Source organism: Puma concolor, chromosome B3 (genome assembly GCF_028749965.1).
Source record: "Puma concolor isolate L17-30 chromosome B3, mPumCon1.1.hap2, whole genome shotgun sequence".
Lineage (NCBI taxonomy): Eukaryota > Metazoa > Chordata > Mammalia > Carnivora > Felidae > Puma > Puma concolor.
In genome coordinates, this window is record NC_141672.1 from 74,828,096 (window position 1) to 74,849,595 (window position 21,500).

The 21,500-nt window shown below is 55.7% G+C and overlaps 3 protein-coding genes across 5 annotated transcripts; 2 read left to right on the forward strand and 1 right to left on the reverse strand.

Annotated features, from left to right (window-relative positions):
• The first annotated feature begins 344 nt into the window (after positions 1-344).
• JPH4 (junctophilin 4) lies at positions 345-9,713 on the forward strand. The gene is made up of 6 exons (XM_086710111.1): positions 345-457; positions 1,005-1,554; positions 2,332-3,103; positions 6,128-6,246; positions 6,571-7,103; positions 8,042-9,713. Exons 2-6 carry the CDS (start codon positions 1,176-1,178, stop codon positions 8,123-8,125), a joined length of 1,887 nt encoding a protein of 628 aa, XP_086566237.1. The 5' UTR covers positions 345-457; positions 1,005-1,175; the 3' UTR covers positions 8,126-9,713.
• Positions 9,608-18,304, forward strand: AP1G2 (adaptor related protein complex 1 subunit gamma 2). Of its 2 annotated transcripts, XM_025918720.2 has the most exons (22): positions 10,266-10,345; positions 10,483-10,687; positions 11,143-11,267; positions 11,409-11,550; positions 11,672-11,768; positions 11,947-12,023; positions 12,142-12,237; positions 12,637-12,717; positions 13,014-13,112; positions 13,288-13,343; positions 13,515-13,628; positions 13,825-13,965; positions 14,064-14,118; positions 14,202-14,324; positions 15,013-15,102; positions 15,190-15,317; positions 15,573-15,677; positions 16,004-16,124; positions 16,208-16,343; positions 17,428-17,591; positions 17,807-17,905; positions 18,008-18,304. In XM_025918720.2, the coding sequence occupies exons 2-22, from the start codon at positions 10,484-10,486 to the stop codon at positions 18,107-18,109; spliced, it is 2,355 nt and encodes a 784-aa protein (XP_025774505.1). In that variant the 5' UTR covers positions 10,266-10,345; position 10,483; the 3' UTR covers positions 18,110-18,304. The 2 variants fall into 2 exon arrangements, with proteins under 2 accessions (XP_086566236.1, XP_025774505.1); XM_086710110.1 differs by lacking the exons at positions 10,266-10,345; positions 11,143-11,267; positions 11,947-12,023 and adding an exon at positions 9,608-10,127.
• On the reverse strand, positions 17,186-21,496 carry THTPA (thiamine triphosphatase). 2 transcript variants are annotated; one of them, XM_025919709.2, is made up of 3 exons: positions 21,274-21,496; positions 20,237-20,788; positions 17,186-19,138 (listed from the first exon to the last, which is right to left on the reverse strand). In XM_025919709.2, the coding sequence occupies exons 1-3, from the start codon at positions 21,332-21,334 to the stop codon at positions 18,993-18,995; spliced, it is 759 nt and encodes a 252-aa protein (XP_025775494.1). In that variant the 5' UTR covers positions 21,335-21,496; the 3' UTR covers positions 17,186-18,992. The 2 variants fall into 2 exon arrangements, with proteins under 2 accessions (XP_025775494.1, XP_086566238.1); XM_086710112.1 differs by having other exon boundaries at positions 21,186-21,322.
• Between the last annotated feature and the right edge of the window lie 4 nt (positions 21,497-21,500).

Sequence of the window (21,500 nt, forward strand, 5' to 3'; positions counted from 1 at the left end):
TTAAATCTGCCTGGCCCAGCCTCCCCCGTGATGCTGGGATGGAGCAAACATTGATTTGTGCTGGGATGGAATCGGAATTTTGATTTTTTTTTTTCCTTTCCCAACCATAAGAAGGGAAAAAAATAATAAAAAACACCTCCTTTTGATAGCCCCCTCTCCTTTCCCATCCAGTTCCCAGCTCCTCTTCCCTATCTCCATCCAAGGCAAAATTTTTCCCCTCCACTATTCTCTTCCCCCCCCCCACCCCTGCCACTACCTCGCCCCCCACCCCCATCGCCTGCTCCTCCAGCTGGGGAGAGAGGGAACTCTCTTTTGCGGCTCCCCCACCTTCGCTCTCTGGGTAGGAGCAGTCTCTCCGGAAGGGGAGGGGGCTTTGACTTGCCGGGACGAGGTGGGAGTGGAGGTATCCTGCCATGGATGCTGTGCCTGGGAGGCAGCCTGAGCCCCAGCCCACATGGTGAGTAACCTGCCCCCTCCCTTCCGCCTGTCTGCCCATCCCCACCCTCGTCTTTTCCCTGCGGAGCCTCCTCCATCCCCATCTTTCCCCCCACCAAACCCACTGCCCACCTTGGTCCGATCTCCCCCCCCCCCCTACATTTTCATCCTCCACCCCTTGCCTGGGAAGCCAGAGAATCGGGGCAGAAGGGTCCTGACAGCAGCCAGAGGAGCGGACGGCCTACGACTCTGCCCAACCCCCTCTCAGGAACCCCCCCCTCGCCCCCCGCCCGCCCCAGCAACTGCCATCCACACCCGACACTTTGGGATTCCAGGCTGGAGAAACAGGACTCCTGCTTGGGGTTGGGGCCCCAAGTCCTGGGAGGGGCTCTCAATAGGAGGGAGAGGTGGGGGAGCCCCCATGCCCCCAAAGCTTAAGAGCTGCTGGAAGATGCTGCCGAAGGGTGGGGGGTTGGGGGGCGGTGCTGATGCCCCGGAGCCTCTGGGCCAGGGAGCGGCGGGCAAAGAGGAGGGGCCTCGCTCGCCACTTCCCCCCTCTTTCTCCGCAGCCACTCAGGATGAGGGTCCGGCCCTGCCAGCCCGCGCTGGGGCCCCCCCGCCCGGCCCCGGTCTAACTGCCCCCGCCCCCAGGCCTCGCCCCGCTCGCAGGCCCCCAGCCGGCTCTCCAGCCCCAGGATGCGCTGAGCCGCCGGGGGGCTGAGGCCGCGCCAACTACATGCATGTCCCCCGGGGGCAAGTTCGACTTTGACGACGGGGGCTGCTACGTGGGGGGCTGGGAGGCGGGGCGGGCACATGGCTACGGCGTGTGCACGGGGCCCGGCGCCCAGGGCGAGTACAGCGGCTGCTGGGCGCACGGCTTCGAGTCACTGGGCGTCTTCACGGGGCCCGGCGGACACAGCTACCAGGGCCACTGGCAGCAGGGCAAGCGCGAAGGGCTGGGCGTGGAGCGCAAGAGCCGCTGGACGTACCGCGGCGAGTGGCTGGGCGGGCTGAAGGGGCGCAGCGGCGTGTGGGAGAGCGTGTCGGGCCTGCGCTACGCCGGGCTCTGGAAGGACGGCTTCCAGGACGGCTACGGCACCGAGACCTACTCCGACGGAGGTGCGGGGCCCGGCCCACTACTGTCTGTTTGCTCGTCCGCGTGCGCCTTCCCGTCGGCCTGTCCCGCGTACGCCTTCCCCACCATCTGCACCCGTGCCCCGCTGTCCTCCTGTATGCCTTCCCCATTCATATGCGCCCCGTGCTCCCATCTTGTTGCCCTCTCCTCCCATCGCACACGTCTCTCTCATTTGTCTGGCCCCTGCCTGCTTCTCCCTCTACCCAGTCTGCAGTCTGCCTGCCCTCACCTCTTCCCTGTCTGCCTGTCCCTCACACACCCCCCCCCATCTACCTGACTCTCACACCCTCCATCTGCTTGCCCCTTCCACCCCTGCTGCCTGTCCCACACCTCCCCTCTCCACCTGCCTGTCCATAACACCTCTGCTCCGCCTGTCCCCTCACATTTCCTCAGTCAGCTTGCTCCTCATAGTCCTGTCTGCCTGTCACATGACTATCTTAAACACCCCGTCAGCCTGTCCCTCACACCCTCTGGACTATCTGTCCTTCATACACCCCAGCCTGCCCGTCCCTACCCCTTTCCCTTGTCTACCTGCACGCCCCAAATCCACAGATCTCCTACTACCTGTCGGTCTTCACCGTGTTCTCCCACACCTTCTGACCCAACCTGGCCTGTCCCAGCTCCTAGTGCTTTTCCCCGACCTCCACGCTAGCTGTCCCCACCACTCCCTCCCTACACTTGGGCCTTCGGGGGCGCTTGGGGCCTAAGGTGCAGGAAGCAGCGGGTCCTGACCCTTTCTCCCCGTCCTACCCCGCCCACAGGCACCTACCAGGGCCAGTGGCAGGCCGGGAAGCGCCACGGCTACGGGGTGCGCCAGAGTGTGCCCTACCATCAGGCGGCGCTGCTGCGCTCGCCCCGCCGCACCTCCCTGGACTCCGGCCACAGCGACCCCCCGACACCGCCCCCACCCCTGCCCCTGCCGGGCGACGAGGGAGGCAGCCCGGCCTCAGGCTCCCGGGGCGGCTTCGTGTTGGCCGGGCCGGGGGACGCTGAAGGCGCGTCCACCCGCAAGCGCACTCCCGCGGCCGGCGGGTTCTTCCGCCGCTCGCTGCTGCTCAGCGGGCTCCGGGCTGGCGGGCGCCGCAGCTCCTTGGGCAGCAAGCGGGGCTCCCTGCGCAGCGAGGTGAGCAGTGAGGTGGGCAGCACAGGACCCCCGGGCTCCGAAGCCAGCGGGCCCCCGGCCCCAGCTCCGCCCGCCCTCATCGAGGGCTCTGCCACTGAGGTGTATGCGGGCGAATGGCGCGCCGACCGGCGCAGCGGCTATGGTGTGAGCCAGCGCTCCAACGGGCTGCGCTACGAGGGCGAGTGGCTGGGCAACCGGCGGCACGGCTACGGACGAACCACCCGCCCGGACGGCTCCCGCGAGGAGGGCAAGTACAAGCGCAACCGGCTGGTGCACGGGGGGCGCGTGCGCAGCCTCCTGCCTCTGGCCCTTCGGCGAGGCAAAGTCAAGGAGAAGGTGGACAGGGCTGTCGAAGGCGCCCGTCGAGCCGTGAGCGCTGCCCGCCAGCGTCAGGAGATCGCTGCTGCCAGGTGGGCATCCGCTGCAGAGGCCAAAGCTGGGCTAAGTGGAGAAGGTACCCTGGGGACAGTTGGGTGGGGGATGGGTAGTTAGTGCCTAAAGGAGGGCCATGACCAAAGGCCTAGGGCTTGGTGGGGAAGAACAGGCCTAGGGCCAAGCAGTTGTAGCCCTGGGTACCGGGAGTGTTTATATCTGAGGCTACAGGTGGATGTGGGTGTAACTGTGGGTGGCTGGGTATTTGAGGGAAGCCGTGTTAGACTATAAGTGTGTCTTAGTGTCTTTTGTGGGGATGTGTGTCATTGTTGTGTGTGGGAGTAGCAATGAGCGCTGGCTTATACAGGCTCAGAAACCTCTTGGAAGTCAGACACGTCCCTAGTCTTCCTCTTGCAGCTGGGGGCAGCAGCCTGGGGCAGGGAGACGGAGTGTGCATTCCTAGCCACCCCCTAGCATGCCCACCAGACTGATAGAATTCCAGCCTTGGGCCTTGAGGAGATCTAGTTTGTACAGCTGATCTATCCACATGAAAAGATAGTTCCTGTCAGCTTTGCCTCCTCTGCCTTCCTTTACCCAACTGATAAAGGTTTGAGGGGAGGAGGCTTGCCTGTAAATGAAATTTTCTTTCTGTAATTCAGATTACATTTCCATGCATATAGAGGACCTTATTATCTAAAGCAGCACTGTGCAGTAGGAATATAATGTAAGCCAAATATATAATTTTAAATCTTCTAGTAGCCATGTGAAAAGATAAAAAGAAACAGGTAAATGGAATTTAAATAGTACTTTTTTTTTTTTAAGTAAGTCTTAGGCCCAACACGGGGCTTGAACCCAAATGACCCTGAGATCAAGAATCGCACATTCTGCGGAGTGAGCCAGCCAGGTGCCCCCTAAATAGTACATTTTTATTTAAACCAGTATAGCCAAATTTTGATGATTTCAACATATAATCAACATAAAATTACTAATGAGGGATTTTACATTACTTTTTTTACTAAGCCTTTGAAATCTAGTATATATATATTTTATATGTATAGCACATAATTTCAAATCAGACTAGCTACATTTTAAATGCTGGATTCGATAGCACAGATCTAAAGAAAGCCAAAAACCCATTTGTAATGCGATTCACAGGCCCCTAATTTATATAACTCATACACGTAAATTTTCATATGTTGGATTTTCTTTAAAGGGGAGTGTACAGTTGAAGGATTTTGTTTAAATTTGAGACTGTTTCAGAGGATCAGAGGCCAAGATATGTCCAAATATGCTTCAGTGAGTTTGTATAATGGGTGATCAAATTATGTGTAGGAACGTGTCATTTCCAAAGTAGATGCCTGAGCCAGAGATGTCTATCTGTAGATACATCTCAGTGTCTGGGTGGTTAGAGTCCAGAGTCTTAAGCCAGGAAAGGGGGAGGGCAGGGCACCAGGGAGCACTTTAGCCTAGATGAGGAACAGGCATGGGCAGGAAAAACTGATCCCAGGAGCTGAGAGATCAGTCAGTGGGAGGAGGCTGGTTATTCTCCCCAGCAACAGGCCTGGCAAACCTGATTGGTTGCCAGCTACCATGGAAACAGCAGAGCCTCAGCAGCAGGTGCCTCTGCCAGGTAGCCTGATGACTGATTCTGCTGCCTAGGACTTGCTCATCGACACCCTCCAAACTCAGAAACAGGCTCGAGTTGTCAGTGTTGCAGTTTTTTGGCCGCCGATAGAATTCCATGCAACCCAAGACTGTGATCATCATCCCCTGCGCTAAACCCTGAGACCAGCTTACTTTCAGGAAGGGACTAGCCATATAGAGTCTAACAGTGCAAAGACAGAAGAACATGGTTATCTGAGGTCCCTCCAAACAGGCTCTAAAAGTCCTTAACCCAGCAGATTTGAGGGGAGGAGGCTGACCATATCTCCTGAGGTACATCAAGAGGGGATAGACTTAAGACTACAAGGAACACCACCACACTTCTCCCTACCCCCATACCCAGTCTGCCTTCCTAAGCCAGATGAAACAAGCCTGGGGCCAGAGGGGTCTTGATCCATTTAAGCCCAAGTATATCTGATTACCTTTATCTCTGTTCCTTTGTGCCCCACCTTCAGTCAGGATTACAGAACTAATTTAATGATCACAGGGCATCTGTGATTAACAGCAGAAGTTGAAAGGGAAGGTAAATTGAGGAAGCATCTGACATCAGAGGGAGAACTGGGAAACAACCATGGGGAAAGGACTGATAATGCTTCATGGTGGCCTGTACCCACAGAGCAGGGCACAATGGGAGAGACATGTGAAAGGGAAGGAAACTAAGAGCTTCCTCAGAAGATGTAAACACCATAGTGAGAAAGCATGCATGGTAGCTGGGAGAAGAAGTAGGAAAAACAGAAAGGGGAGACCCATGCTTATCCCAGTTCCAGAACTCAGAAAGGAGGTGATGGTGCAGGGAGACAGAGGCAATGACCAAGAGGCAAGAACAGTGTGATAACAGAAGAGGCTGAAGAAAAGCAACCTGTGAAATTCTCATGTTAGGAAGTCTGCAATGAAGAGGCAGGGTTAGTAGCAGTAAGGGGAAAGGAGGCAAAGGCTCCTAGCACAGGGAGCAGATGGCCCAGAACAAGGGGCAATGCAGGGAAAGCTGCTGGGAAGTACCAAGCAGGTGCAACTACAGAGAGATGTGCTAAGAGCATGAGGTCTCCTCTGTCCCTGGGAAGGGAGCAGGATGGGGCTGGGATAACAGAGTTGAGGGCAGCCAGGGAGGGCCTGGCCCCTGTTGCTGGAAGAAGGAAGGTGTTACTACAGGACATGATGGTGGCAGGTATGAAAGGAGCAAGAAAGTGTGATGAGAGCAGTCACAGCCCAGGTCTAGGAGAGGAAACCAGAAGCCAGCTGCCCTGCCAGGCCAGGGAAGGGAGCAGCCAGCAGTGCGTGAGCAAGAGTGAGGACTCCAGAGGTGAGCTCAAATCCAGAGGACATGATGTGGCAGGGACATGGGCCAGGGGGCTGGAGCATCGGAGCAGGTCTGCTAAGTCCCTGCCCCTGGAACCCGACAGGGCGGCAGATGCCCTTCTAAAGGCAGTGGCAGCCAGCAGCGTCGCTGAGAAGGCTGTGGAGGCAGCTCGAATGGCCAAACTGATAGCCCAGGACCTGCAACCCATGTTAGAGGCCCCAGGTGAGGCGTGGGCAGCCTGGGGAGCTGGAGGGGCTCAGGTGTGGGGAAAGGGAAGGAAGTCCCTACAGAGGACTGGGGATGAAAAAGCCAAGGTATGAGGGTCCAAGGGGATGAAGAGGGGGGCCAGACCCAGTTGTTTGGAGAGTGCAACCGGGAACTTATGAAATTTAGTAATAAGGACTAGGGGCTTGGGGTCTGGCTATGAGAGGCTGTAAGCCTGGGGATGCAAAGTCCTGGGAGGTGCCCAGAGAGAGGGAAAAAGCTATAGCTCTTGCTTCCCAAGGCCAGTTAGGCCCCTCTGATTCTCAGCTATCCCTGCTGCAGGCCGCAGACCCCGGCAAGACTCAGAAGGTTCCGACACAGAACCCTTGGATGAGGACAGCCCTGGGGTATACGAGAATGGACTGACCCCCTCAGAGGGCTCCCCTGAACTGCCCAGCAGTCCTGCCTCCTCCCGCCAACCCTGGCGACCCCCTGCCCGCCGGAGCCCACTGCCTCCTGGAGGGGACCGGGGTCCCTTCTCCAGCCCCAAAGCTTGGCCTGAGGAGTGGGGGGGGCCAGGTGAGCAGGCAGAGGAACTAGCTGGCTATGAGGCCGAGGATGAGGCTGGGATGCAGGGCCCAGGGCCAAGAGACGGTTCCCCACTCCTCGGAGGCTGCAGTGACAGCTCTGGAAGTCTTCGAGAGGAGGAAGGGGAAGACGAAGAGCCCTTGCCCCAGCTGAGAACCCCAGGGCGCTTGGAGCCTGAGCCCATGGCCACGCCAGTCCTGAGGGGCCCATTCTCAAGGGGTCCTGAAGCCGGGTGCCTGATGGAAGAGTTTGAGGAGCCTGCTGCAACGGAGAGGCCCGTCCAGCCGGTGAGATGCCCTCCATCCCCGCTTTGTGGCCCCTTTTCTCCTCAAAGCCTTGCCTCTCATCCTTTCCAGACATCTCTCTGATCCCTTTAGGGGCTCCGATTTGGACTCAGATTCCTTTCTGCCTGCCCAGTCTTGGACCATATCCCACCTTAAAAAAAAAAAAAAAAAAAAAAAAAAAAGGGAACTTGTGAACTGCAAGCAACCTTAGAAACCTTCATCTCCAGCTCCCTCGTTTGACAGATGGGGAAACTGAGGCCCAGACACTTAAAGTAATTTGCCGAAGGTTACCAATAAGTAATGGTAGAGCCAAAACATCTTTCCCTGTTCTCCTTCCATATCATTTCCAGCTCCTCGTTTCCTACTCCACCCCCACCCCCACCTCCACAGTTTCTCTCTTTGGTGCCCAGAAATAAAAAAGGAAAAGCTTATTCCCTCCCTACCCTGAGTCTCCCTCCCTCTCCTGGGAAGAAGGGAAATGGGAAAGGAGGCAGAAAACTGGGAGGGGTGGAGTTTCCCCAGAACCCTCTACTCTGATTGGATGCCAGGCCTCTCCTGTTTCCTAGCAACTACATCCTCACCCCTTCATCCCTCTCTGCTTTACTGCAGTACTGGCTGCTGCTGCCAGCGTCTGCTACTAAGGCCAGGCACCTTCTGCCTGGGCCACGTGACATGCTGCTAGTGGGAGGGGAGTGGAGGGAGGAGGGAGGAAGGGCTGTTCCCGACTTGAGGGAGCCTGAGAGAAGGCGGGGCCCTGCCTGGGAGAAGGGAGGTGTTTCTGCAATCTAAAACAAAGGTTGGACACGCCCCTGCTCTGACCTCTGAGGAGAGGTGCCTGGGACCCTTCAGCTTTGCCACTTGCCAGGGCAGGAAGTTGGGACCTGTCGCTGGACACGGTCCTTAGGGACTGAGACTGCATTTCCTTCCCCTTATCTCTCTAGGGAGCTGCCAACCCCCTGGTGGTGGGAGCCGTGGCCCTCCTGGACCTCAGCCTGGCGTTCCTGTTCTCCCAGCTCCTCACCTGAGGCTCCTGCCCAGCCTAGTTCTGGCTTCGGTTGCTGCCTCTTCACTTCTTTGACCTGCCTTTTTCTCTTTTCCTCCTCCTGGTTGTTTTTTTCTCCTCTCTTTCTTTCTCTTCTCCCTTCCCATTCTTTTCTGTTCCCCCTTTGTTTTTGTCTTTTGCTTTTTCTTTCCAGCTGTCCTTTCAGATTCTCTCATTTATTCTGGATCTGTCTCTGTCTTCCTCCCTCTCCTCCCCACCCTGCCCCACCTCTCTCTCTAGATTGTTTACATATGAAGGGCTTTTCTCACTCAGAGTTGCTCTCTTCTCTGAGACACACAAATCTAAGTCAGACCATTGCCCCATGTCCTCCCCGCCTTTTCTTTAGACCTGAACTTCGGTGAGGGTGGGGGTTTGGTATCCTGAGGGGTCTCCTGGAAGCTGAGTGGGAAGAAGAAAATGGAGAAGGGATGACTGTATACTGGGCAAGGCACTGGCTGAGCTGCTGTGGCTCCCTGACCCAAGGGGCCTGGTGTCCCTCTGAGGCCTAGTGGAAGAGCTGGAGGAGGTATGGCCTCCATCTCTGACCCTGGAGGATCCGATCTCACCTCCAAGCACTGAACTAGGTGTTTGCCTAACTCCATCCTTCCCTGAAGGAGATAGGGGAGATGAAAAGTAGAATGACTCCCTAGGATCTCCCTCTTCCTTTCCTCAACAGCCAGCCTCTCGTCCAACCCCCCTAGGGTGGCATGCCTTGTCAAGAGCAATGTGTAAAGGAAAGAAAATGTCTAACGCAGTCACGTCTACCCACTGACCTCTCCCACCCTCTTCTCCCCCCCTAAAATTTATTTGGTTGGTCTGGACTCACTTGTGGCCTTTGATTAGACTTCTAAGGGGCCTGAAGAAGACATTTCTATTGCCGAGGGTTAGAGGCACTTGAGCTAGGACCCCACTCCCCAACTCTGGCAGTTGTGGTGTGCGGGTTGCAGGGAGGCATTTTGGGGAACACAACCAGCCTAGATAAGAGGAACTCACAGAGCAGCAGAAGCTGTGACAAGTTTAGTAGTCTAAATGGGTTATATCCCTTCCCCCCATCACATCAGGATCTTGTGAAATGGGAAAACAACAGAAAGAGGGATCAAAGGAAGCCAATCTCTCACACACTTTCCAGGCAGGGCAGAGGTGGCAGTCAAACCAGGGTGAGAGGTGGGTGGAGAGCCCTGTTTGAGATTGTGGCTGATCCCTGTTAATAGCTTTCCCCTGGGGGCAGGAAGCCCTAGGAAGAGGGGGACCCCTCTGTAGGGTCCCCAGGGGATCTTTCCTCCCTCCCCTGCATGAGGCAGACGCAAGCTGCCTGCCAACCCCCTCCCTCAAGGAATGGCCTTGCCTGGGAATGCCCACCATACATACCCTCTTCTTTTTTTCTAGTCAAACTCTGTTTACTCCTTGGCCTGCCTCCCTCCCTCCCCTCTAAACCTTTACTTCTGATTTCTATTTCATGGAATTTGGGATTGAAGTTAAACTACAACAGTGCCGCCAACACCAAGTCTTGCAGGAAAAAAATACAAAGAAATTTAACAAAAAATATATTAATAAAAAAGTTCAAAAAAGGGGGGGGACTGTCATCTCCTTTGGGGTGCGATGGCTTCAAATCCAAGCTCTCTGAGGCTCTCTGGGTGATGAGAATGTACAAAGAGCCCTCTTGGGGAACCCCAGGCCTACCATGCAGTCTTGCTGCCAGAAGAGCTCCTTCCCCTCACTCCAAAGCCTGAGGCCTGAGGTCAGAGTACTCTATACTCTAGACGGCTCAGTGGGGCTGCCCGGGAGGGGCGGGGTCCCGTGAAGAGGGCGGGAAGAGGGAAGGACCAGTCGAAGGACCAACCCCTGTCGGGCCCTGTACCCGGAAGCGCTGGGGGGAAAGGAGCGGAGTTGAGACCAGGCAGGTGAGGCTGTCTTTAGGGCTGGCGCCCTGGTGTGAAGCTGAGGCCGCCTGAGGTGTGACCCTGGGGAAGAATACCACGAAAGAGGTAGCTCGAGGCCCTGAAAGGAAATGAATGGCCGAGCTAGGGATGGGAAACCAGGTGGGGCTGGAGGCTGGGTTGGGGGGTGGGGGTGGGAAATAGGCGGGGCTCTGGCGCATGCTCAGTACGAACGGGAGCAGAGGTGGGGCGGGCACGCATGCGTGGTGTGGAATCTCCTCCCGCAGTGTGGAAGGGGTGGGATGTGGAGACCCACGTGGGCAAAGGTAAATATGGGCTCGGTTTTAGGGTAGCTTCGGGGCCCGGTCCCTCAGGATGGCACAGGGCAAGCCTGGACTAGAAGGCCAGGTATTCGGCCCGAGGGGTTTAAAGCCCTCTCCATTTCCGGGCTCTGCCCCTTCAGGATGGTGGTGCCTTCACTGAAGCTTCAAGATCTAATCGAGGAGATACGTGGGGCCAAGACCCAGGCACAGGAGCGGGAGGTGATCCAAAAGGAGTGCGCCCACATCCGCGCCTCCTTCCGCGATGGGGACCCTCTGCACAGGCACCGCCAGCTGGCCAAACTGCTCTACGTCCACATGTTGGGCTACCCCGCCCACTTTGGACAGGTATTGGGCAGGCCCTCCTCCCTTCTGAGTTTGATGAAGAAGACTAATAGAGCAGGGTCTTGGACACCCTCACCTAGTTGTGCCCTGGTTGTTGTGGGGTTTTTTGTTTTTTTGTTTTTTGTTTTTTTAATTCTACAAAGATTCTGAGCCCTCCCTCACAGCATGCACTGCTGACCCCTGTCCTTATTACAACCCCTATGGGTCATAGGGGACTGAACACTTCATTCTCTGGTCAGCCCCATTCAAGTCACCTCCTCCTCCCATCCTCCTTGACTCCTGGTTCCTCGAAACTACCCGCGAACTCTGAATTTCCTAAGCCTTTCCTCTTGTTGAAGGGAGGGTGATGGGAAATGGTGCTACCATAAGTTAATCTAGTGGTAAAGAAGATAGAAAAGGGATGTTAGTGCCTCCCAGTTTCACCCCTGCCCCTTCCTGTTCTGCCTCCTTCCCTGTAGATGGAGTGCCTGAAACTGATTGCCTCCCCCAGATTCACAGACAAGAGGGTGGGCTACCTGGGGGCCATGCTTCTACTGGATGAGAGGCAGGATGCCCACCTGCTCATTACCAACAGCATCAAGAAGTGAGAGGGTTCTGGGAACCACTTGGAATCAGGGAGATGGGAAGAGTGGGGAACTGGGAAATCCCAGGGGGCTGCCTAATGTAGGTACTGGGCAGGGTAGATTTCTCAGAGCTTGACTGACCACCCTCCCCAACTCTGCAGTGACCTGAGCCAGGGGATTCAGGCAGTACAAGGCCTGGCCCTGTGCACTCTGAGCACTATGGGCTCTGCTGAAATGTGCCGGGACCTGGCCACTGAGGTGGAGAAACTGCTCCTGCAGCCTAGCTCCTATGTGCGCAAGAAGGTGAGATGGCAGGACTGCAGGCCCTCGCCCCACCAGAAACTGTCCTGTTGGCCATGTGTTAAAGGTGGGAGGTCCATCCTGGCAGACCCCTGCCCTCTTCTGAGTCCCCTGATCTCTGCAGGCTGTTCTGACTGCAGTGCACATGATCCGGAAGGTCCCTGAGCTCTCCAACATCTTCCTCCCACCCTGTGCCCAACTGCTTCATGAACGCCACCATGGTAAGGCCACAGGGCTCCCTGTCCCCTGCCTTACCTCTGGCTATGGACAGAAGTGAAAAATGGGACAGGAACACCAGCCCATAGGAGAAGGGGTAGCATGTGCACACAAACACACACACACACACAGTAGGCTCTCCTGTGCCCCTGGCCCACCATTCACTCCCTACCCCCACACCAGGCATCCTGCTGGGCACCATCACGCTGATCACGGAGCTCTGTGAACGAAGCCCTGCAGCCCTCAAGCATTTTCGAAAGGTGGGCTGGTGAAAGGGGCAGGCCCTGGTCCAGGAAAAGAGGGGCAATGGGGTTGGAATGGGGCTGAAGGTTGAAAGGCTGAGGAAGAATGCCCAGTAAGGCTGTGCCCTCCCTCCAGGTGGTGCCCCAGCTGGTGAAGATACTCCGGACTCTGGTGACAACGGGATATTCCACAGAACACAGTATATCTGGAGTCAGCGACCCCTTCCTGCAGGTGGGCTGATCCTTTCCTGCTGTATCCCTGGAACAGAGAGCTTACCAGTAAGCCCATGGCTATCGGTCACCTCCCAGAGAACCCTTTGGGTCAGTCAGTGTCTTAGGCAGGAAGATGGCAGACACAGGATTGCACAGGTCATCCCGAGACCAGTGCTGGAATGGGGATACCTAAAGGTCAGAAAATCCAGTTTGGTAACAATGACAACAAAAAAGCCTGTCTCCAAATCCCTGAGCCTCACACATGTCTGATCTCCCAGGACCCAAGGGACGCAGGGGCAGGGAAGCTCTAGGAAACCAGCCAGACCCCTCATGATACTTTCTTCAGTGTTGGATTTTTCTCAGCCCGACTTCTCACCCTCTGAACCCCTCCACCTTTCAACCTTTAACCCAACTTCAGGTCCGGATACTTCGTCTCCTTCGGATTCTGGGCCGGAACCACGAAGAGAGCAGTGAGACCATGAATGACTTGCTGGCTCAGGTTGGGGCTGGAGTGGGGCACCGGTTAGGTGTGTGGCTCTGAGATCCCACCAGCCCCAGGCATCCCTCACGTGACCACCCATTCTGTGGTGGCCGTATAGTCACATCTCCATTTCACTCTAGACTGGGATCTCCGTGAGGACAGGGACACAGTCTGTCTCAGTGTGGTAGTCCCTGACACATCGTGGGGGCTCAGGGAACTTCGTTAGATGGAGGGATGACACGGTGGATACCCTCCAGAGACCTGAGGAGAGGACAGAGCCCCTTCTAGTTGCACCTTCTCTCCCACCCACTCAGGTGGCCACTAACACAGATACCAGCCGAAATGCGGGCAGTGCAGTCCTGTTTGAGACAGTGCTGACCATCATGGACATCCGCTCTGCACCTGGCCTTCGGGTATCCTCCCATATGCCTCTCCCACTGGGGCCCCACTCACCAGCCCCAGCCAGGCAGATGGGTCCTATTCACCGGTTTCTCCTCCCCACCCATCATCCTGTGCCACGAAGTTCCCCACTCCTTAACAAGGACAGTTGCTCCTTCCCTGACTGTCCTCAACCTTTGCCTCCCATAGGTTCTAGCTGTCAACATTCTTGGCCGCTTCCTGCTCAACAATGACAAGAACATTAGGTGATAGTCCCAGGTGTCTGGCTGGGCTGTGCCACTGAGCACCTGGCCCTCGCCCCTGCTTCTTCCAGGGCCTCCTGATTCACCTACCTCTTATTCCAATACTCAGGGCAGGATGGGGCAGGGAGGGGGCTGATGGCCATGGTGTGATAGGGCCTCTCCCACTCTGGCCAGGTATGTAGCCCTGACGTCATTGCTGCGTATGGTGCAGTCTGATCACAGCGCTGTGCAGCGGCACCGGCCCACTGTGGTCGAATGTCTGCGGGAACCTGATGCCTCCCTCAGCCGGTGAGTGGGACAGACGAAAGAGAAGATGGGGCAGAGGGCCCAGCACCTGGTAGCCAAGACCTGGATGGGATCAGACAGCTGAAGTACGGGGATTAAGGAGACAGGTGCCGCTCCAGTGCCTGGAGAAGGGAGGGCCTGAGATATGTCTTGGGGTGACCTGGCTACTCCGTATAGACAGACCTCTTTCTCTTGATAGGCGGGCCCTGGAACTGAGCCTGGCTCTGGTGAATAGCTCCAACGTGCGAGCTATGACACAAGAGCTGCAGAGCTTTCTGGAATCCTGCCCCCCAGATCTACGGGCCGACTGTGCCTCAGGCATCCTGCTGGCAGCAGAGAGGTGAGGTGACAGGTGCCCAGTAGGCAAAGACCAGGAGGCAAAGATGGTAGAATCTGGGGAGGGTCAGCACCAGGGCTGAAGAGCCATGTGTCCCCTAGGTTTGCCCCAACCAAGCGGTGGCACATAGATACCATCCTGCGCGTGCTGACAACGGTGAGGCAGGGACTGGACTAAGAGAGCTGGGAGGGAGTGGGCAGGGCTCACCACCCTGACTTGGCCCCATTCACCTCTTCCAGGCAGGCATCTATGTACGGGATGATGCAGTGGCCAACCTGACCCAGCTGATTGGGGGGGCCCAGGAGCTACATGCCTATTCTGTGCGCCGCCTGTACAGCGCCCTGGCAGAGGACATCTCCCAAGTACTGTTCCCATCACCCAGACCCAGGGCCGCCCAACCCTCTTAGCCCTTCCTGGGCCACCTACTCCCCCAACCGGAGTCCTAACTGTTTCTCCCTGGAAGTCACAGCTACCTACTTCGCAGAGACACTCAAGGACACAGCCCTGTTTTTAGTTAGAGCACCTAGACTTTTGAACTGGCTCTGGTATCTACTGGCTGTGTAACTACAGATGACTTATTTAAGTCTCCTTATGCTCAGTGTACTCAGCTGTCTACCTCCCAGAGCAGTCTTGAGTGTCAAATGAGATAGAGTTCTTTCTTCATGTATCAGGCTTTATTATCTTGAATTCCGAGTGGATTAACAGAAGCCAGCCACTATCTGTAGTCATTTCTCCATATTATCCAAATAGAATGGGCAGAAACCATGGTACCCCTTCGAGGGAAGGACCCTCTTGCTTCCCTCTCGCTGAGCCCGTTTTGATGAAGCCATGTAGTTCTCATGCGTGGCCACCAGAGGGCAGAAGTTGTCCAAGAGCCAGGACAGAGCCAGCGGGGAAACAAACTTACATAACTGTTCCAGGGCAAGACTTTTCCCTTTCCCCACCCCTCCAAACCCCATTACCTCTGTGCTGCATAAAGGGAGGTCACAGGTGTTGGAAGCTGAGGAGGGGACCCAGAACCTGGCCTACCATGTTTCTTATCCCATGCAGCAACCACTGGTGCAAGTGGCAGCCTGGTGCATTGGAGAATACGGGGACCTCCTGCTGGAAGGGAGCTGTGAGGAAACAGAGCCCCTTCAGGTAAGACCTCCATTGGGAGTACACCAAGGAGGGACTCAGCAGGAGAGGCAAGATGCCCCAGGGCTACTACCTTTGTCCCTGCTGAAGGTGGAGGAAGAGGAGGTGTTGGCACTGCTGGAAAAGGTGCTGCAGTCCCACATGTCCCAGCCAGCCACCCGAGGATATGCCCTGACAGCCCTCATGAAGCTCAGCACCCGGCTCCGTGGAGACAGCAAGTAAGAAAGGGTCCCAGCCCCTCCAGAGACCTTCTTCTTGGTGTCTCCAGGGACAGATGTCCCTTCACTGTGCCCACCGGCTTCTGAGTTTCTCTCCATACACACATCCCAGTTCCCACAATCCTTAGGTTCTTCTTTTTGAGCCAAGTATTGTGGGCATCCCCCTGCTCCGTGGGGCCTTTCCCTTCCCTGCCATATCCTGGAGTTGAAGGGCGGGGCAGGTTGCATCCCCACTCACACCACCCTGTGGCCCAGCCGCATCCGCCAGGTGGTGTCCATCTACGGGAGCTGCCTGGACGTGGAGCTGCAGCAGCGGGCTGTGGAGTACAACACGCTCTTCCAGAAGTATGACCACATGAGGTGCGATTGGCGTAGGACCCACACCCCTGCCCCCTCCTCACATGTCCTCTCCCCAGTGCCCCTCTCTGGGCACAAGGGTCTCATCCTCACCTGCGTCCTTACTCCTTCACAGTCAGAGCCTCCTGCCTGTAGTTCACTGAAGCTAAGTTGGCTTCTCCTTGCTCATCTGAAAACTGGCAACCGTGTGCCCTCTTCGGAAATCAGAAAGGCACTCTGACCCACCATGTGCCCAGGGTTCTGCATGGTCTCACCCTTCCCTCCCCCATGCTTGTTATGAAAAGCCCAGGGTCCACTCAGAGGGACACACCTGTATTCCATTCTCTCAGGGCCGCCATCCTGGAAAAGATGCCTCTTGTGGAGAGAGGTGGGTCTCAGGTTGATGGGGAAGCAAAGGAAAGCAAAGAAGCCCAGCTTTCGGAAACAGCCCTTGTGTCCACAGAGCCCCAGGTGAGGAGGCCGGAAGCCGCAGGGGGATGAGGACTTGGTCGGGCTTCCACACCCAGCCCTGCTCCTTCTGCCCTTTCCCCTAGGCCTCCAAGCTCTTGGATCTGTTAGATCTCCTGGATGGCACTTCTGGGGATGCCCAGCCCCCACCCCCTCAGGATCCCTCCCCAGGAGGCGCTTTAGTACACCTCCTCGACCTTCCTGGTGCACCTCCACCCCCACGTAAGCCTCAGCAAAGGGGAGATGGGAGGGGCACCTGGGTGGCTCAGTCAGTTAAGCGTCCGACTCTTTTTTAAAAGTGTTTATGTATTTATTTTGAGAGAGAGAGAGAGACAGAATCCCCAAGCAGTCTCTGCACTGTCAGCACAGAGCCCGATGCGGGGCTCACGTAGGGCTCCATCCCATGAACCATGAGATCATGACCCGAGTGGAAATCAAGAGTTGGTTGCTTAACTGATTGAGCCACCCGGTGCCCCAAGTGTCCAACTCCTGATTTCGGCTCAGGTCATGATCTCGAGGTTCACAGGATGGAGTCCCATGTCAGGCTCTGACAGTGGAGCCTGCTTGGGATTCTCTCTCTCTCTCTCTCTCTACCCCTCCTGCACATGCACGCACACACGCTCTCTCTCAAAATAAATACATAAACTTTAAAAAAAGAAAGCAGGGGGAGATGGGAGACGACTTAAGAAAAGGAGGGGTGGAAATGTGCTGGTTCTCCTTCTTTGCCAAAATCACATCCCCTCTTGATAGGTAAGTGTTCATTAGCTTGTGCCTGTTCCCTCTCAGATACCCCTCAATGCCTTCCCTTTGTTCCAGACTTCTTACCCTCACCTGTGGGGCCCGGCTTCCTCCCAGCACATCTCATCTTCTTTCCCCGCTACCCCCTCCACTGGCCCGTCAGCATCTCAGACCCTCTCATCTGAAGCCCTTGGCAGTTCGTGTTCCTTTTACATGAATGTTCTTGCCCAGCACACCAAACGACTGGCTCATTCTCATTTCTCAGGCCTCAGCTACAATGTCAGATGCCTTCCCCCACCACTCCTATTTAAGTTAGTTCTCCCCAGTTATTCTGACATCGTTTATTTTCTTCACAGCACAAATTGGTCTGTGATTATCTTGGTTGTTTTCTTGTTTATTGTTTTTTTCTGCCCACTGGACTATGAGTTTCATCTTCTTGTCCACTTTGTCACTAGCATCTCAAGCACTGCCCTGCACCCAGTGGGTGTTCACTTCATTTCTGTTGAATGAATGAATGAGCTTGTTATCTTCGCCCATACACTGAGCTGCTTCTCTCTCCATATTCCAGCTTCCATCCCAAATCTCAGAGTGTTTGAGCGGGAAGGACTGCAGCTGAATCTGTCTTTTGTTCGACCCTCTGGAACTCCTGCTTTGCTCTTAATCATGGTCACTGCTACCAACACCTCAGGAGCTGATGTCACCCACTTCATCTGCCAGGCTGCTGTGCCCAAGGTTTGTGGAAGACCAGGATTTGAGGTGGCCTGGGCACTTGAGGAGAAAAGGCTAAGTAGAGGGGGTGGGTGGGAGGAAGAACGAGAAGGAAATGACAATGCAGGGACAAGCACTTGGGAAGTTATGGGAAGAGGGTTTGAGACTCTCGGGTGTGGAGGGGTTGCCTGAGCCCAGCTAGCTGCCTTACTGTGCTCTGCCCAATCTCCTGTGTTCAGAGTTTCCAGCTGCAGCTACAGGCCCCCAGTGGGGACACACTTCCAGCTCAGGGTGGCCTTCCAGTGACCCAGCTCCTCAGAATCCTCAATCCTAACAAGGTGAGCTCAAGAGCACCCACCCACAACCCCTTCCTGTTGATAAGGCCCAGGGACAGGACAAATCACAGGTGCTAACCTTGGTCTCCACTCTCATACTCCTAGGCCCCCTTGAGGCTAAAGCTGCGCCTCACCTACAACCACTTTGGCCAGTCGGTGCAGGAGATCTTTGAGGTGAACAACTTGCCTGTGGAGACATGGCAGTAACTCAGCCTCCACTCACGGTCTGAAATCCTCCTGTGTCCTGAACCCCCCCAGGGTCCCAGCCACTTGGAGCCTGGTGATTGGCTACCAGCAGGTGGTGCTCTGGGCCTGTGCTTGCCTCTGCAAAAACTGTGGGGGCCTGCCTTCCCAATAATGAAAGCCCAATAAAGCCTGAGGGGCAAAAGCCATATTTGGGTATATTTGAGATAGAAAGTGTTTATGAATCATAGAAGAGAAGAGTTTTCTTATCCAAAAACTAAAGTATGTATCTTCCTTTGAGCCTTAGGAACCTGTTTGAACAACTGAGGACTTTTCTTTCTATCCCTTCCAGGATGGGGAGCAAATTTGCCCCTAAACCTCCATAGGAGACACTCTACCATCTGGGCCAGAGTAGGGCGCAGGAGCAAAAAGTAAAACCAGAACTTCTAGATTTCTGACAGATTCTCACCCACTTCCCCAACCTGCTGCTATTTCTCACACCCCAAGGCAGGGAAATCCCTCCCCTCATCTCTAACTCAGCTGTAAGGCGGTTTAGGAGCCGCTGGCAGAATCAATGGCATCGACCAAGGGAGGGGGGTGGCAAGGGATTTTCCTGTGCTTAACTACTGATCACAGCTAAGTGGAAATCCTATAAACACGAGCGGAAATCAATGGAGGCTGCTTAGCGGCCAGGGGAGAGGGGCGGCCCACAGATTGCATCTGACGGATGAGGGAAAGGAGGCAGCCAGGGAGGGCTCAAGGAAGGATAGCTGAGGGTAAGGTGAAAGAACAGGAAGGGCTGGAGAGAGGGGAGTCAGTGTGAGAAGGAGGCCAGGGGAAGAGGCATAGTGAGCCCAGGAGGGAACCCTGTTAGACTCAGACTCTTCCCTGTTGAGGAAGTGACACCCTAGCCCAAGTTGCCTTCAGGATCTTTAGTCCCCTGTGGCTTCTCTCTGAGTCTGTGTACTTGTAGCAGGCGCTGATAGTCCTGAGGCTGGAAACGCTGTAGGTATACCATCAGCTTGGCAGGTGCTGTCTCCTGTACGGGCACACCTACAGGCAAAAGGGGAAGGAGGAGAGAACCACAGACAGAGCTTCAAATGCATTGACTCTGCTCCCTGTCCAGATAGCCAGACCCCAGAGTTCTTTCCAAGGCATCACTGGGATTCTGAATGCCACCCGACCAGCTTCTATAACCCACCAGCCCTCACCCTGACTGGCCTGTGGAAGTGGGGCCTACAAGGACCACTTCAGGTAGGAGTGGGGCTGGGAAGCCAAGCGTGAGCCTCTCCTCCAGCAAGGAGAAATGGTGAGGAGGCGTTCAGGTGCCATGAAGACAAGAGGGTGCCTCAATACCCACTCATTTCAGTTATTGCTCCATCCCTCAATTGAGATTAAAGCCCGTCTAGGCAGGCCAAAGCTCATTGGGTTGGTAATGAAGCACATGCAGAGGTACACACAGAGAACCCAAGGGATATAGAAGAAATGACAGAAGTAGCTATAGCTGTGGGGTGGGACTCACATAGAATTCTAGCATCTAGAATGGTGGTATGGAACCATAATAAATCAGTATCTTATTGTTAGTGCCTGGCAGCATGCTGGGCATATAGTGGTGAACTCAGCGTATGTTTGTTGAGAGAGCGAGAACAGCATTCCACAGCTTTAAGGCTTCATGGGATGCACAAACTCATACTTCTGTGGATGAACTGTCTACAGAAAAAGAAATCAGCCAACACTTGTCTTGCTGCCTGTCACATAAATACACTGTTCTCGCCTTTTAGTCAAAGTCAACAGGACAAATTAAATGAGGGCTCCAGGTAGTTGTAAAAATAAGAGGACGGGATTTGGGGGAGAGAAGGATGGGTGGATGGATTAAAGCAGAGAACTGATGCAAACTTGGAGTGGCTGGAGGTGTGTGAACTAAATGAGGCAAGGACTGAGAGAGATTAGAGACCTGGAAGGACTTGAGTCAGGTTAGGCAGCTACTATAAAAGCAAACTGGGTCTTTCAAAAAACTGCTCAAACAATCCCCAGTACAGAAATAACCCCAAGACCCTCTCCACGAACCCTCCCCATGAACCCATTCAGTGGGTACACCCAGAAGACAGATAATGAAGGCAAAGAACGCACACAAGGGCCTGTCTCCCTCACCAAGCATGCTGCTGAGACTGTGGATCTTCTCCAGGGCAACTGGGACTTCAGCCTCCTCATGCACCAGGGCCTCTACCTCACCCACGGTGTAGCCAAAGTCCGCTGTATCCAGGTCCACCCTGAGCGGAGGCTCCTCTTCATCAGTTCCAGAGAGCACCAACTTCCAGGCACTACGCTTAGTCACAAAACTAGCTACTTCCTGCAGCCCCAGTGGGCCCAGCACAGCTGCCACACCTCCTGCCCCCAGGACCTCAGTCCCCAGCACCTCACAGAGCTGGGCCACAATTGCAGGCTCAACTGTGAGTTCCACATACTCCTGGTGGGGTCCTGAGACACCTGCTGTTCCAGGACATTTGAGCTCCCATCCACTACCCTCTCGCTGCCGCAGCCAGTAGTCAGCCCGCATGAGGCTCAGCTCAGGCGTGTCATAGTATCTGTCCCAGAAGGTGACCTGGTGCTCTAAGGTGCCCCCCAACTCCTGCAGCCGTTTCTCTGTGCCAGGCCCAGGAATGAACTTTCGCTCCACCTCAATCAAGGCGTGGGCCATGATACCTGCAATCAGTCAATAACAATTTGCTGAGTTCCCAAGGATGCTTGGCCTTGCAGGGGGACAATTCAGTAACCGCCCCCCCCAACCCTGGGGGAGAACTTATGAGGGGCATACTGTCACAGGGCTCTCTGTTGGGGCTACAGCCCTTTCTCCCTGCCTAGTGATGGATGGTCCCCTCTGTCTCTGATGTTCTAAAGCCCTGCAACAGTGACAGATCTCCAGGTAATCCCTTACACCGTTCATGATGTCAATTCAAAGGGCTTCCTAGAGAACTGTAGTGGGTGTCCTCCTTTCAGTACTTGTCTTCTATACCTTGCTACCCCGGGTGGCCGGTGGCTCACTTCCCGGAACAACCCCGCCCTTCGCCACAGCACCGGGTAGCGGAGCCCGGGGTCTCACCTCAAACCCCGACGGCCTCCCTCCCCGGGGACCTGGAGATGGAGAGGGGACCCCACACCACGCCAGCGAGGAATGCCGGGAGCAGTACCTGGCCTCGGACCTCGGCCCGGCTCTCTGTGCACCGGGCCGGTCCCAGCACGAGCGGCCATATTAGGCGTGATGTGGCGGTGCCGAGGACAGGCCGGGGCCTGAGAGGCTAGGTACGTGATAGGGGTGCCGCGACCTCGGCGGTGGGCTGGGAGCGCAGAGGTTCTCCCCGCGCTCTGCTACTCGTGTCCGACCCCTCCCGGCTCCCGTGAGTCGGCCCGGGTCTCA

Bases quoted from the DNA above. Each gene is read 5' to 3' on its own strand.
- JPH4 (XM_086710111.1), top strand. From the start codon at position 1,176: ATGTCCCCCGGGGGCAAGTTCGACTTTGACGACGGGGGCTGCTACGTG. The intron at 1,555-2,331 runs GTGCGGGGCCCG...CCCCGCCCACAG, and splicing joins CGAGACCTACTCCGACGGAG to GCACCTACCAGGGCCAGTGG. The intron at 3,104-6,127 runs GTGGGCATCCGC...GGAACCCGACAG, and splicing joins CAGGAGATCGCTGCTGCCAG to GGCGGCAGATGCCCTTCTAA.
- AP1G2 (XM_025918720.2), top strand. From the start codon at position 10,484: ATGGTGGTGCCTTCACTGAAGCTTCAAGATCTAATCGAGGAGATACGT. The intron at 14,325-15,012 runs GTACTGTTCCCA...TATCCCATGCAG, and splicing joins TGGCAGAGGACATCTCCCAA to CAACCACTGGTGCAAGTGGC. The intron at 17,592-17,806 runs GTTTGTGGAAGA...TCCTGTGTTCAG, and splicing joins GCCAGGCTGCTGTGCCCAAG to AGTTTCCAGCTGCAGCTACA.
- THTPA (XM_025919709.2), bottom strand. From the start codon at position 21,334: ATGGCCGCTCGTGCTGGGACCGGCCCGGTGCACAGAGAGCCGGGCCGA. The intron at 20,789-21,273 runs GTACTGCTCCCG...GACTGATTGCAG, and splicing joins GGGCCGAGGTCCGAGGCCAG to GTATCATGGCCCACGCCTTG. The intron at 19,139-20,236 runs GTGAGGGAGACA...TTTTGCCTGTAG, and splicing joins CAGTCTCAGCAGCATGCTTG to GTGTGCCCGTACAGGAGACA.